This window comes from Nipponia nippon, unplaced genomic scaffold, assembly GCF_047370975.1.
Source record: "Nipponia nippon isolate SJK-2023a ecotype South Korea unplaced genomic scaffold, ASM4737097v1 scaffold_5, whole genome shotgun sequence".
Taxonomy (NCBI): domain Eukaryota; kingdom Metazoa; phylum Chordata; class Aves; order Pelecaniformes; family Threskiornithidae; genus Nipponia; species Nipponia nippon.
This window is the reverse complement of record NW_028262369.1, coordinates 28,349,408-28,365,112: the sequence shown is the minus strand read 5'-3', so window position 1 is coordinate 28,365,112 and position 15,705 is coordinate 28,349,408. Positions and strand designations below refer to the sequence as shown.

General features: G+C 39.2%; 1 protein-coding gene across 6 annotated transcripts in view; it reads left to right on the top strand.

Moving 5' to 3' along the window:
* The window catches only part of ELAVL4 (ELAV like RNA binding protein 4), an 84,657-nt gene that overhangs the window by 13,598 nt on the left and 55,354 nt on the right, over positions 1-15,705 (top strand). The window contains exon 1 of one of the 6 annotated variants that reach the window (XM_087733068.1): positions 4,849-4,868. The exons of 1 other annotated variant lie outside the window; for it this stretch is intronic. Coding sequence is in view for 3 of the 5 variants with exons in the window: in XM_009461275.2 (XP_009459550.1) it covers positions 5,183-5,299 (117 nt within the window). In the remaining 2 variants the exon portion in view is untranslated. Of the gene's footprint in view, positions 1-4,848; positions 4,869-5,175; positions 5,300-7,734; positions 7,973-8,487; positions 8,739-8,981; positions 9,118-15,705 lie in introns of those variants that run through there. 4 more of the 6 variants (XM_009461275.2, XM_087733070.1, XM_009461276.2 and 1 more) reach the window with 4 other exon arrangements.

Below are 15,705 nucleotides of genomic sequence, written 5' to 3'. Positions count from 1 at the left end.
CACATTAAAAATGGCTGAACTCATGTAAATCTCCCTGGTAAGTCTAGACTTCTTCAGTATCTAGGTCCTTTCATTATTTACAAGTAAATACATTCTAAAAATGCAGTCATAAATCTTTGAAAACGTCTTCATTTGTGCCTAGTTGAAACTTTGCTAACTGTATTATACAAAATTGACAGCAATGTAGAAATGTTTTAACTCTGTAGGTAGGGTTGAATCCTGCTTGTAGTGATAGGAAAGCAAGCTGTAGAATTTAGGATGTCTGATGTTGAATACAAGTTTTAATACCTCTAAAAGGAAGAAAAAATCAGGGGACTGAAAGCTTTGAAATGTATATTCCTGAGCCAAAAGTAAAAGAACGGGGAAGGGGGAAAAGAATTGCTGGTATCTCTCATTGCTGTATTAACATGTTTACCTAGCACATATGCTGCCTTTTGCCTTTCAGTTTTGCAGCACTGACTGTGGGTCCTTTAAAATGTATTGAAAATTGGCCAGGCAGTTGACCGAGTGGATGCCATGTTTTGCAAAGCATTAGTTAGGAGCTGGGAGAGGAGCATGGAGCCAAGGTGCCAAGGACATCACTGGCCTTCGGATGCACTGGGAAGATGCTGAATCATCTTCTCCAAACTCTTCTTGCATTGTAGCAAGGGGCTGGCCCACCTCCCTCGTTGGCCTGTACCCTGACATCCACAGGAAACCTTTGAGGTTATTCACTGACATACATGCATGCCTAAATCTGTGTGGATGCCCAGCTCTCAGTTTTGAAAATGAGGATGTGGTTCCTATCACTAAGATTTCTCTTGCCATCGGAGCTATTTACATCTGTTCATTTTGTTACCTCTGTGCTCTGGTGTGCCCTGGAGAGTTTTGTTGCAGTCTCCCAGCGTTCAAACATAAGTATCCACAGTGGGATTTGCAAATACACACATCTTTGGAAAATTGGTGTGTGATACTTAGAGCAGCTATGCAGCATCCAAATTACACATCTCATAAGGCATGAAAAAGAAAGTGGGCAAGCAACATTAAATAGCATATTTGTGCAAAAGCAGCTGAAGTGTGATTTATGTGGGAACTGTGACTACTTGCCTAAGCTTCATGTATCTAAATTCCCCATTTAGGGTTGTAAGTATATAGGAGGAGTTTTTGTCTGGTTTTGCATCTAGTGTCTTTTCATTCCAGACCTCTTTAAGGAGCTAGATCTCTAACTATTCTTGGGGTTTTTTTTAATTCTTTCTGGGCACAGATCAAAAAGGTGGTAATTTTTCCAGGTAGATTTGTGGCATATTTAATCTCTCCAGCATCGGGAGGAATCTTAGTGCACCAGACAGTACATTGCATCAGCAGCAGAGCTTGTACAGCTTGTCGGTGGGGTCCACAGCAGGGACAGAAGAGGAGGCAGGGACAGGTTCCTGAGAGAGTCATCAAATAAAAGAAACTAATAAAAGCTCCAAGTTGTATCAGTCATCTTCTTCACCTACTATTTCCTCAAAAATTGTGTGGCATTTCAGCCTTTTCTTTTTTGTGTGTAGTGCTCGATTATCATGACTGTGTTTGTTTTGTAGTGAAACCTTAAAAATTTGACTCTTCTGTTCCTCAAATATGTGAATCCACTAACCTTAAAGAGCAGTTACCTGAAGAACATTTCCAGTGTTATGCAATGTTACAGTCTCGATCACCCACTCCAGCTTGATTTCCACAGGGCAGTTGGTAGGGTGTTTTATTTTGCTGGTTGTTTTTAAACTATTCAGTAGCTAAACAAACTGTTATTTGTATATACAGACTTGTTTATAAGATCTTCAAATAACAATGGAAAAAAACTTACTGTATAGGTAAATAACCTGTTTAGCCATCATTTTCCCTCTATCCCCGGTCCATCCCATCTCCTGCACACACATACAGAGAAGGGCAGTCTGCTTAATTGGACTGATTTTTTTTTTTTTGTTTCTGTTCTCTTCCCTGAAGTCTGACTTTGGGTTAGGTGCCATGAACAATTTGGCCCTAGCTTTTCCACCTGAGTTTGACTTTCAGCATCACTGAATTGCATGTTTGGCTTTTCTCATTTTCTTGTCATCTCATGGATGGTTTTAAAATAGTTCATTTCTTCTCTCCGTGTACATTTGTAAGGGGTTTGCACCTCTTCGTGTTCCCTTTTTCTTCTATTGCTCTTTTTAGTTAGTCATGCAATGAATTTGCCAGTGGTATAGGTGGTGGACGATATTTTAAATTATTATGAGATCTGCTGATGAAAAGGCATGTGTGAGCTCAGTGTTGTGAAAGATAGTGTTGATGTGATATCTTGGAACTACACTGTTACCGCAGAAGTTCTTGAATTACTGCATAGGGCAAGCCCTAGTGCTTGCATTGTGTAATGTCCTCTCCCAGCCCATTGTCTTCTATTAAATCATTTTGTGGTTCAAATCCATCTCTTGCTCTCGCATGCATCTCCTTTGTTCCTCATCCACCTGCACCCTCCCATCTGTCAAACAACAAAATACTCTTTGATCGGAATTAAATATTAACTTTGATAGAAATGTCTTGGAAAAGACTAACACAGTTCTAGGTGTAAATGTTTAGTCCTCTGGAAGAGTGGAAAATGAGGTGATGGAAAATGCCAGGTTGTAGTTTGTAGGCAGCAGTGTTTAAATGGCTTGCTGTAATCATATTAGGATAGAATTAAACCGAGTTCTTTATGCTGCAGTGAAATAGGGCTGTTACTGATCATTTTCTCCTCCCTCTTGCTTTGATGATTAGCATGAAAACTCAAGCAGCAAAAATTACAGGAGTTCTGCAGCAGTGCATGGAGAAACTGGTGTGAGAGGGTCTGAGTTGGAGTTTTGTGTCCTTGCACATGAGAGCTCTGGTGCTTCCCTAATAGGCTGAAAATGAGACCACTGCTGCTTTATAAGAGGTCTGTTCCAGCCACATTGCTCTACAGCTTGGCAGATGGTGGCATGTGAATGGTTTCATATTGATTGGATGGATTTGCCTCAGGGTAAGAGGAGTGTGGGTCCTTAAAGATGCACTTCTAGATTTTTTTTTTCTTTTTATTTGGGGGGAAAAAAAAAGTATATTTATAAAACACTCCTCTTTAAATCAGAGGAATGTGTGGTAATCAAAGCACTAAAGTTACCTGGAAATAAAAAGTCCTTAAATAGATTATCACAAAGACCAAAAAGCCAAGAATACTTATTTACTAAATGATTATGTTTTTACATTAGAAGAAAGTGACACTTTTAATTAGTGTTCAAGGCATATGGTGAATGAGAAAATAAGCTTATTTCATGCAAACAGAAATCGATGCAAATAACCTTTCTCCTCATATAAAAAGGGATGACTTGAAACTCAATACATATTCAAGAAGGTTAAGTCATTACCGTATCACTTTAATATTAGTTAAAGGCCAACAAAGAAAATCACTACTCTGTATATACTTACTCAGCAAGGATTGCTATAAATGAAAGACTTAGGCTATGGTACTTTGTAGGTGATAAATCTGACTATGCCCTTGTCCATATAATGCATTTATTCTTTAACCTCAGCAAGTAATCTTTTGGGTTCTGCCTTTGCACAGGTAGTTGTCGGAGATGCCTTTATTCTCCAGCGATTCATCCCAGCTGGTAAAGACATTTTGTGATGTTCGTTGTTTATTGTTCGTACTTGCACCTCTGTTTTGTGCTTCAGTCTTGTAAATGTTGTTTGTAAATCCTTTGATATGAAATGACTTTTTCAAATGTGTTTGTACAGCACCTAACACAAAGATCCCAATCTCCTTCAAACCTCTGGGTGTTGCTGTAGAGCATTGAGTGAATTCATATCTTTTATAGTAATGGAAGTATTCATTGAGGTATTCAACCTCAAATAAAGGGGGGCAGGGGGGGAACGGGGGACACAGACTTAAATAGTTTGCAGACATGTAGCAACAGGGACAGTTTGATAACTTGGGAGACTTGGGTGCCGTTGAAAACTGGATTCTTTCCGTGTATTTCAGTCTTGTGCTCTGATGCGTGCAGCAGTGGTTTTATAAATGAATTTAAGCCAAAATACGTCACAGCAGTATCTTATCAAGTTGTCTTCAAATTTGCGTGAATGTATAGTTCATATTTTCTAACACTCTACCCACATGTGAATTACTTACATGCTGAATTTTGTGTTTCCATGAACGAATGCTGTCGTGGTGAACTTAAAGCTAATTTTGTTTCTTCTGCAGTACAGACCATTTCTATGGGCATGCTTTCCCTTTTAATTACACTTTGTTCTCAGAACTGATTGGATTTTATCATCTAGTTAATTTTTGCTGAATGAAATGCTCCTGTATAAATTTTAAAGTCCCTCTAAAAAAAAAAAACCAACTGTAAAAGTTAAGTGATTTTAGGGTTTTTGTGTGTGGGCTTGCTTATGGGGAGGAAAGGGGGTAAAACAGTCCAAAATATTTTTTTTCCCTCCTGCTTGATAAATGTAGGGGGGATTTATGCTGTATATCACAACCAGCAGCTATTCCAAGAAAAATCTTTAAGATGGTTACTTGAATCTGTGTACACTGCCCACCTGGTGGTTATGGAGTGAACTGTTACTTTAAAGAATAGTTTAAACAACAGCCATGTTTGGGGCAGGCTAATCTTGCAAAGAGCAGTACATATAACAGGAGTCTACAGTGTGATAAGGGGAAAATTCAGCTCACTGACTAGATGTTTTAATGTGCGAACTCTAGGGAAATAACATATTGACTATTCTGTTGTGCGCAAGAAAATTGAAGAACCCTTTGCAGACAGAGGGCTTGCAAAGGATTCTTTCTGTTTCTCTTAACCAAAATCTGTGGCAAGATGTTTGAAATCAGCAGGACGCTTAATGCTGCTTTGTTAAATAATGAGGTAATATTTTGTCACTTTTTCTGGGCAGCATCTGTTTTTTCTCCTTTTTCATATGTTTGTGAAGGATTCAGTTTAATCTTATGAAAGTAAGAGATTTTTTAAAAAATCATTCTTCAATTTATTATTTTTTTCCTTTTGATGCTTTTGGAGAATTGGGTTGTCTTTTATTTGCGGTTTCAATCGGCTGCTGTTGCCTAGGACATTATGCCACGTAAGGCTTCTAAACTGCACAGAGTAGGTAGTTATTAACGCTGAATTGGCTTCTGGTATAGTCCATCTGGGCTCTGTATGAGAGAGCTTGCTAGCGGCTACTGATGCTAAGATACCCGCAACCTTTGGGATGTATGCGTGGTGGAGAGGGGCTCAGTGATATGAGATCACTTCTTTTAAGGGAAACTGTCATTAATGAGTCAAGAAACTGCTCATTTATGGTAAGGAGAGGGAGGGGGGGCTGGGAAACAACCCTGTGATTTCATTTTGATATTGGATTAGCTGTTTAAGACAAGTTTCTTTTTTGTGGGGATGGAAGATTGCATTAAAAATATGCTTTGCTCAGGGGCTTGCTGGCTGATGCTGGAGAGACTGTATTGAGAATCTGATGCTTTTACAAATGTCACAACTGTGATGCGGTGGTCAGTCCCTTACCCTGAAAGATAATGGTACTATTGGAAACACGAGAATAAGGTTGACTTTTTCAACAATAGGATTCTGCCTTTGTCTTTACAAGAGAGAGGCCTCTGAGGATGTTTGAGCGTTTGTTTTAGCGTTCCTCGGAAAGACTGCATGTGTGGGGTGCTTTTTGGGAAAGTGGTCAGTGTGCAGGGTACCTGGATTTACAGACAGACAAGATAGCTAATTTTTTAGAGGAGCAGCGTGCAATTATTGTTTCAGAAAAATGGCTGAACCTTTTGATATGCATAACGAATTTATAGTAACGAAGTAGACTGAAGTTGAAAAGACTTAAAAATAATTTCTGGATGCCTTCTTTGGTGTTATTAACCCCTGAAGAGACCTTAAGTAAAAATTTGCATTACAAATGTAACTTTAATATTTGATGTATATTTACACGAGAATGTATGGTAATATACTAGCTCTGTAGCATTTTGATGCCTGTGTGTTCAGTCTAATAGGTCACTCAAATATTTGAGTTAGGAAATCTATCTTATTGAGCTAGTTTAATCTTACTAGTTTTTACCAAGCTACAAATGTGCTCAAAAAGATGCATGGCTGAGAGAAATCCTCTGCAGCCTTTTACATTGCTGATATTCTAATTGAATTCAGTGCTCATTCCACAAATACATTGTATGATGTCTTAAATGTGATTTTTTTTTTTTCTCCTTGCTTATCTGTTTGTAGCTAGATTTTATAAGCTTACTATATTTCATGTCTTATTGGTGTGTTTAGCTACGCTCAAACACATGCGGAGACTATGGTTTAAAGAAATTTAAAATGTACAGAATGTCAGTTCAGAGCTTAGCAGTTTGAAGGGCATATTAGTAATTTAAAAAAAGAATAAAACTTCTAGAACAATGACTATCTCATTATACATTTTCAAAAATGGTTTTGGTGGTTCGTAGCCAGGTTTTTCTCCAGGAAAGAGCTAAGTAAGCTTATAACATGGCCCATCCTAGCTTTCTCCGTTCTTAGCTCTTATGTTTAAAAATGCTTGCAATGATACTGAATTTCTAAAAAAAACATTTGGCTGTTGAAATGAATGTGTGAATGGTAAAATTAAATGATTCCTACGTATGTTAATAGTGTGATACTGGGTTGCTTTAGTTGAGACGAACGTAAATTCAAGGTTAGTTGCAATTACAGGATGCCATGCCTTGTTACTTTGGCCAAAACATGCTTTAGGAAAATAACTCCAACTAAGAGAAAGAAATGAATGCTTCCTAACTTGTGAGAATTTTTAATAAACTTGCTGTAGCTGGGAGAGGGTAAAATATTGCTATTTGGAAGTGAAGTTTTGTTAGTTTGTCAGTGGCAGTGAGCAGAGGATTAATGAGTGTGCATTGTTAAGTTAAGCACGTTCCTCTCTAAGGCTGGGGAAGAAAAAATTTCTTTCAAATGCCCAAAGTTCGCCGTTATTTTATTTCCTGTAGAGCTGAAGAATAATGAAGTGAGGTGGTGAAATAATTCTGAAATACTACTGTTGTTCAGGGGGAGCGCTCTGATAAATAGGTGTCTGCTGCGCCTTAGACAGCGTCAAGTGGCAGCAATATCAGATTCACTTCTAAAAATATGTATTTAAAAAAAAAAAACATCACAGGGCTGAAGGAAGGAGAGATGGGTTGATGATTAAAATCAATAGTACCTGAAAATAAATGCAGCTTTAAATGCACGTCGAAGTGCTTTTGTTGTGCCTTTAAGCCTAGAGGCAGATCATTAAATATGCATTTCTCCGGAAAGCAACTGTCGAAAAAGATAAGGTAGTTAAAATACGCCGGACCTGGGAGCCGGGTGTGCAGGAGGTAAGAAGATGTAGGCACTGAAGCATGGCCGAGGTATGACATCGCTGCGGCCGAGGGCTCCTGCGACAGTGGGGTGGGAAGAGGTAAAAAAAAAAAAGTAATAAAAAATACAGGGATGCGTGTTGTTTCTTCAACCGGGCCTTAATTACTAGATACAAGCAGCAGTTCAGAAATCTGGTCTCTGTTGTTGTAGAGGTCACCAAATCATTAACATTGTCAATCTGGCAGCGGCTAATTTCAATAGCACCTGATGTCGCAACGCCTCCCCGCGCGGCGGCGGCCAATCAGCGCCCGCCCGCCGCTGACAGATGGCCCCATAAATGGATGTAAAGGGGAGACGCCGCCAGCCAGTTCCAGCAGGGCTCCGCGCCGCTCCGCCCGCCGCCGGGGGCTGCCGCACGGGGACAGCGGTACCCGATTTTTTAAAAAAAAAAAGGAAAAATATATAATATTTATTATTATTATTTATTATTATTATTATTATTATTATTCTCGCTGCACAAACGTCTAGCACTGTGCTTTGTGGATCTTTAAAAAATAATAATAAAAATAATTCCCTGAAACCTTAGCAAATCTGTAGAAGAGTTGAAGCCTTTCAAGACCCAATATTTGCCATTAAGAATGGTTATGGTAGGTATTAGTAGATTTAAAATATGATTGTAGCGGGTTTATATAGAGGTAGATATAGAGCTAACATACAGATTTTCCCCGAATCTGCATCATTCTCAGTCTGTGTTTTCACATGAATTTAGTTTTCTGCTACTGATTTGTTTGTACATAATCTCTCCCCTTTTCCCCCCCTCCCTTTCTCTCTCCCCCTCTCTCTCGCTCTCTTTCATATTTAATGTGTGCGTATCCTTTAATAAAGGATGTACTTTGTCATTTTAAGGTAATTGCAATTTCTCTCAGAATAAAGAAAAAAGCTCGTTTCTAATGCAAGGCTGGTATGTGGCTAACTGAAATGCAAAAGGAAGAGGAGGCTTTTTTTAAGGGGGGGGGGGGGTAATTTCCACATTGACATTTTGGAGATACAAATGCAGAGCAAAATCCTGGGGGGGGGGGTGGGGGGGGTGAAAAAAAGCCTCGAGATTGGTAATTTTCTTTTGGTGGACTGCGCAATAGGTATGGTAATTTTAAAAGAGGGTGATTTATATGAGGTTCAGTAAATGCTGCATATTGTATTTCAAAGAGTTTCCTGTCATGACCTCATAAAAAGAGGAGGAGGCTTGTATGTGTTGCAGCGCCTAGTATATGTCGATTTTGTTGCATCGTTGGGCAGCAGCGCTGTAAGAAGGAATGTCAGCTTTTACATAACGCTCTTTTTGCTTTTGACTCTGTGAGGGGCTGTAAGGGTCCATCTTTGTGATCACAGATGGAGTGGAATGGCTTGAAAATGGTAAGTGAACAGGGGAGAGCCTGCTCGTGGGGTTTTGTCTCGCTTCTCGTGTGCCTCGCAAATTTCTTTTGTTTGGGGTGGCGGATTGTGAGTCATAAAATAAAATTAGAGAGCCTTGTTTATTTTTTTGTGGGATATGTCTGCCTGTGTGTGTGTATATATATCTATATATCTATTTAATGTATCTAACTGTGATGGCACTTGACGGCGTTTCCATTGAACGTTGCATTTCAGTCGAGCGAGGATGGTCTCTGCTGACAGTCACGGTGTCATTGTACCGCGTGTGCCTGGCGGATCAGGCAGCCGATGATGCCTTTTAATCTCCGTTTGTATTACACCAGCCTTAAATACAAACCTAATAATCGCCTCTAAAATTCAGGTATTGCGTTTCCTATGGAGCCGGTGCTGTAGAAGATGGATGGATGGACGGGTGGATGGAAGGGTGTGTTTTTTTGTGTCGGGGTGGGGGCTGGGGGGGGGGGAGCCGTGTTGTTTTGTGCTTTTTTAAATGCCGGGAGAAGTCAAAGCCATTTATGTGAAAAATAGTATTTCTATTTTTAGACGATATTCTCCTGGCAGAGGAGCCCGGACGTGCTCGTCTCGTCCCCTCTTTTGTGCTTTCCTTACAGATTGTGCAAAATGGCATGATCAAATACAACTGCCGGGGACTTTGGGCTGTGCCGAACGGGGCGACCCGGGGTGGGGGCTGGGACCAAACCCGCACAATACCCATCCCTCCTGCCAGCCCCACGGGATGCTGGGGGGCGTGGGGGTGTGGGTGTCCCCCCCCTCCTTTTCCCTTAATTTAACGTTTTGCAGACTTTTGCCGCGGATATTTATTATAACCGGGGAAACAAAGCGACGGTCTTTTCCCATTCTTACAGGATTGTCTTTGTCTAGCTGCTTGTTTTGATGGGTGTAAAACAAATAAGATTAGACTGAGCAGCCGAACTGAAAGCGATAGCTGGGAGGAAAAGCCAATGAAAGGTTGCCGGGGAAACGAGCATAGGGGAAGCTGAGTGGGGGAGCAGGTGGCAATCATGTGGGAATACTGCAAACAGTGTAAAAAAAAAAAAAAAATCAAAAAAAAAAAAAACAGGGGCTATCTCGATTATCTCTGCTGTTCTTTGTGGCAGTCACAACTTTAATTATTCTTTATAAATAGGTGTTAATTACATTTCTGGCTCAGGCTTACAGTGATTTCTAGAAATCTGGTTTTAAGCATCTGTTCTTTCTTTTCTGCAAAAGAAGGTTATCTTTCTTTTTTTTCCCCTCCTTCCCCCTCCCTGCTGTGAAATTGTACGTGCAAAAAATTGCAAGGAATCCTGTGAGGCAGTGTAAAAAAAAAAAAATGTAAATTATATTGAATGAAGTTGACAGAGGTATAATAGTGAACTCCCACAGCTGATAGCTTCTGCAAATCATTTCTTAGAATTTTCCAGCAAATGTCCCTATGAGAACAGTAGGTAGAATGAATTTACCCTAAGCAGTGATTTTGTGTTAAGTGATATTGGTATTTTTACAAAATCAGATGGTTATATGGCAGAATAATCAGTTCAGGGGAGTTCACCATATCCTAGGGTTTATGCACTGAGCAGAATTTATGAAAATAATGAGATTATTCTTCTCTTCATCTCCAGCCCCACCTTTAGCCACAGCCTATTATGTATCTGCTGGAGCAATATCCACTTGCAATGTCAGGCTCCTTGTGGCAACTTTACTTTTTAAACTGCAGCTGAATATTTTGTTAATTGTGACAGTCTCTTATTGTAGTGGCAAACAATAATGGGGAATAGCAGAAGTGCATATTTAAACAAGGCTATTGGTGCTAGAAGTGTTAAAGCGTAGTAGACTAGTAAGTGATAGACGGTAGCGTAAAAGATATAAAAATGTGGTTGCCCAGAAAATGCTCATCTATCACACATCAGGAGGCACAAGAGAAGCAAAGCAAGAATATGGAACACACCTTTCTTTCTGTCTTCAGATTTTCAGATGTTTTTTACTTTCTTCCTTCCTCTGGTGCAGGATTACTTTGAATGCAAATTCAAGCAGGAATGGTAGTGCTTAGTTTAAATATGAATAAAAAATTAAATGCCCCTTTAATTTGCTTTGTTTTAAGTATTGCTTCTGCTGCAGTCCTTTCTGGGAAGAAGTAATTGAATGGCCTTCTAAAAACTGCACTGCTTTACAATGTAGAAGGGGGAAATCTTGGGGGGGGGGTGAAATTCTGTATTTTGCAGTCTGTGCATGTGCAGAGATGTATTCTGACATGCATTGTAGTTGTACGTGAGAGTAAAATAATTTTTCTTCTCTCCAAAACAGAGATACTGTGTTCTAAATCTGTTAACTTAGTCATGACAATAAATAAGGGTGCCTTTTATTATACACAGCTGCATTGTTTGTTTTAAGAGTCATCAGCTAGTAGTTACATTTTCATTTTCTGTTCAATTTGGTGTTTCTACAAAGATTTAAAAATAATGTAATCCTTGTTTTATGGCGCACGTGTTCCTGCCCTGATCTTCCTCTTTTCTTTGTTTTAAGATTATATTAATGAATACAGCCTGCATGTACATAGTGGCATTTTCTTTTTGCATATAAAAGATTGCATTGTAGATCCTTATATAGAAAAACAGCTATTAAGTTAGTGAAATTTAATTCAGACTGCTATGGATAATAAAGATTAAGATGTTAAAACCTCTTTCTGTTCAGACAAAAAGATGGAGAAAATGTAGTTGTCTTCAGACATGACAATTGTTTAAAAAAATTATTGTCTTGGTGAGCTACTAGTCAGAAAAGATGAAATTTTATGGTTGGATATTGATGCAAGGTGAATACCAGCCATCAGTTTAAAATACTATCCCTGTGTACTCTACTAATCAAGTTCCCATGTTTAGATACAGGGATGCCTCTCTACTGTTGACTGGCTTGGTTGCCTCCCTTGCTTGCTTCCTCTTTATTAATTTTACCTTTTTGAGCGCTCTCAAAGTGAGCCCGAGCTGTTGTGACAAAGGATGGTTGCAATGAGCTAGAAGGGGTATACTTAAAAATCCCATTTGAATGGGTTTGGAATAGTCTTATCTTTATTTGGTCCTGTTAAATATTATGACTCTATTGAAAGAAAATCCAGTTGCGTTAATCTTACATATATTTAATGTATTAATTTTTTTTAAATAATATCTTCTAGGCTACAGTGAATTTTTTCCTCAACCTTCCTACTTGGTATGCTGGGAGTGTACTAATTAAACGCAGGTTATTTTCTGTGTGTAATTGTCATACTGTTGGTATATAACCTAGAGCCACTCCACACCCTGAGGTTTTTCAAAAGAAATAAAGTATCATTGTGCCCCATATTCTGGCAGGGGAATTTGTTGTTTTCTTTGGGAACTTGCACTTTCAAAAGAATTTCAGCAAACACCCCAGGCAAGAAATGGGCAGTGGCAGAGAATATGATAGCGAGAGGGAGAGAGATGCAGATAACTTGACAAATCCGCTTGTCTGTTTTGGCAATCTGTGTCCACTAGACAACTCGTTTACATGCCTGGACACATTAAAATGTACATTTGTTTGTCTGTGGGACAGCTGACTGGATACAGTCCGATGCACTGGCAAATACTGCAATGCAGTATTTTTTTCAATGTCATTGGGGTTTTTGGGGAGAAGTGGGCGCAAACAGTCTTCTTGCACGTGAGGCGATGTTAAAAAGCATGGTACCTCTGTAAAGGATAGGCCAGATTTTGAAATTTGCTAATCTGATGGAAAGTTACCCCTCCCCCATTGCACTCCTCTCCCTCTTTTGCTCTTTCTCTTTTTCTTTCCGAGTAGAATGAAGGAAGAGATGGGTATGCATGTATTTTTTTGTGTGTGTTCATGCATGTGTATCTTCCCTTCCCATTTGAATGGATGTTAAGGAAAATGCTGGGATTTGTATGAGAAGGGAAAGGGCATTTGTGTAATGTAATACTTTCCAATTGTTTGTGTAAATGTGCAGTTACCAGCAGTGTCGGCCTTCCAAGTAACTTTAAAAGCAAGCCACACTTTTCATTTTCTAAAGAATTTTGTGAAGAGGAGGGTAATGTTTCAGTTCAACAAGTACAATAGATTTAATACTAATAAAAATAGTGTTTAATGGGGACCTGTACCTTGCCTTAGCATTTGAGTACGTTTAACCATTTGAGATAATGTAAAGTGAAGATGTTGGAGAAATGGATATTCAAAGACTGCTTGCTTTTTTCCCCCCTCAAATGATCAATCTTTACTTTCTAAAATACTGGAATATTTTTAGGTGCTTTAGGGGGCTTTTGTAGGTCACTAGCTTTACAGCAAGAAGAAGAAAGGAGGGAGAAAAGGTCTCAATGTGTCAGAGGCAGTAATTGTCTAAAATTAGCCATCTAGAAAAGGCAGGAAAGGCTTGGAGGAAAGAGAAGGAGGCACAAGTATGTGAAACAGCACTGTGCTAGTCGGGGAGATAATGAGTGATAAATTTGAACTGGTGCAGTGGTGTGATGCCCATTAATTTCTCAGAACCTTGACTTTGCAGGTTTGTTACTCTGTTGTTCACACCTTTAATTATAACCGGTTTTGGATGATAGCTTGGGGCACTGAAGATGAGACCTTTTGTTTGCTGTTTATTTAAGTATTCAGAGTTTGCAATAGCATTGGAGTATCAGTGTTCGAAATGAAATACTTTCAGATGAGATTGCAATAAGAATGCAATTGATTTTTTGCAACTACCTAACACTCCTATTTGTAGCATTTCACATTGCTTGCATAAATTCATTAAGAATTAGCTCAATAGAACTGATCTTATGTTGATCTTTATTTTCTGTCACTATAATCTGTTTTCCCTAACTGTTTTGGAGCTCTTCATGCATTATCACTTCTTTAGGGTCCCCAAAAGTAGGGAGGAAGCTGAGTGTCTGTCTTGCCTATTGTTCTACTCTTGACTGTGTCTTATGTGAGGACTTTCACCTCAATGAAGAAGAAAATCTGTAAAAGTCAGGAAATGCTGTGAACCAGTTAGGAATTGTTAATTAAATGGGACGAAAAGACAGATTATTAAGAAAAAAATTAATTACAAAAAAAGGTAGCTAAACCTTTGTGCGTCCTCTCTGGAAATGGTTTAGTTGCACAGTAAAATACAAGTCTGGCTTTGACAATATTTAGAGTCACGATGTATATAAAATTCGGTAGTACGCCTTTGTTGCTAAGGCATGCGCAATTGTGTCAGCGATGCTGTTGTGATGGGAAATTATATGTCCTTGAATTCTGGAAAAAAAAAAAACTTAGTTTCATTTGTTTTAGTCTTTTAATATTAAAACTTTTTTCGTTGCCGTAGAAGCTCTTATACATTCCAGTTGGTATTTTTCCCAGTCTGGAGCCATGCGCCAGTTATTTTTCAGAATTGGGGTGGTAGTGTATTTGATGGCTTTCGAGCATTCGGAACTCTTGGAGGTAAAGGTGATATGATAATGTATGTTTGTTTCAAAACAGACGCAAATGACTATGGGAGGTGGTTCTGTCATTCGCAGTGCTTCAAGAAGGTTCCATGCGTAATGCGTCTCTGTCCACGTAAGTGATTTTTTTCAGTGTTGGCAGAGGGCAGTGATGCCACTGGAGCCTTTCCAGTAGTGTAAGTCCTTCAGATCCAGCCACTCTGCTGCGTACCTGGGTGCGTTCACCGAGCTGTGGAAGGAAAACTGAACAGCTCCCTCTGGTTTTTGCTTCCTGAGGGACGTTTGGTGAGAACGTCCCATTTGATCCTCCATGTAGAGACCAAAAGATTGCTGCTGGAGCAGGTAACTGCACTGTGCTTGGGCCCTGTGTGTCGGCCTATAATCGCATGCATGCTTGTTTGGAGTAGCCGATTGTTGTTCTGAGCACTGGGAAGTATTTACTCCCAGGTTGAGTGCTGTTGAAAAGCTTTTGTAGGGACGTGAGGGATGAAGGAAGCTTGTCCTTCGTATTTTTCCTCCCCTTATTAATTCTTCATTATTGCGTACTGGAAAACTAGCAAAGACAACAATACTCACAATTTATAATTTAAGGTAGATCTGACTCCTCTTGTAACATTATGTCTAATTGCCCAGTGAGGGCGTGGAATTCCAGGAAGTGACTCTGTCCCCTTGTCTCTCCCAGTACAGTTTAGGACAGTTGCCAGAAGTCCATGTTTCTCTACTTCTATTAAAAGCAAAACTGGTATTTGTGACTTTAAGAATTATTATTGCTAGACTAAACTTCCTCAAAGATTTCACATTGGAGATTTGTTTAACATGTGGATTAACTTAAACTCTTGATTTCTATGTGTGTGGAAGTCAACCTGTTTATAGTATTGTGGTTTGAGAGGGTTGTAGTAAACCACACGGGCAAAATACTAATGAACCTTTTTCATGGAGTCCACTGCTAATCTGGGGTGGAGGCCATGCCTTTTCTCAGTCCTTCTAAGGTGACATGTAGACTCCCATAGCCATCAGCAATTTGATGTTAGGTAATATAAAATTCACAACTCAACAGCATGAAACAACCTGTGTTTAAGTCACTATGCTGTGGTGAAGACTTAAGGCGTTCTGCATTTGGGATGAGAGATATTTAAGGATATTTGGTTGTTTTACTTGACTGAAGGGCTTATAAATGTGACTTTTAATTGCTGTACTTGTATTCATCTTCAAAGATCAAGGATGACCAGTAGAATAGTGGTCAGTGACTTTTTGTTTTAATATGTGCAGAAGGAACTTGTGGGCAAAGACTCATTCTGTTGTTTCTGTAGAGCAGAAGGCACAGTCGTGACACCGTAGAAGTAATAATGCATGTAAACAAATGTTTCTTAAATAAAAATAGTTCTAATACTGTTCCCTCTATATCTTTGTTCCAAATGAAGTTAGTGGCAGTAGATGAGTAGGGGGAAGTTGATTTTTAGCAGAAAGCGTGTGCCAGCTATACTGTGGCAATGTTGCTGTTGATTCCCTTCCTG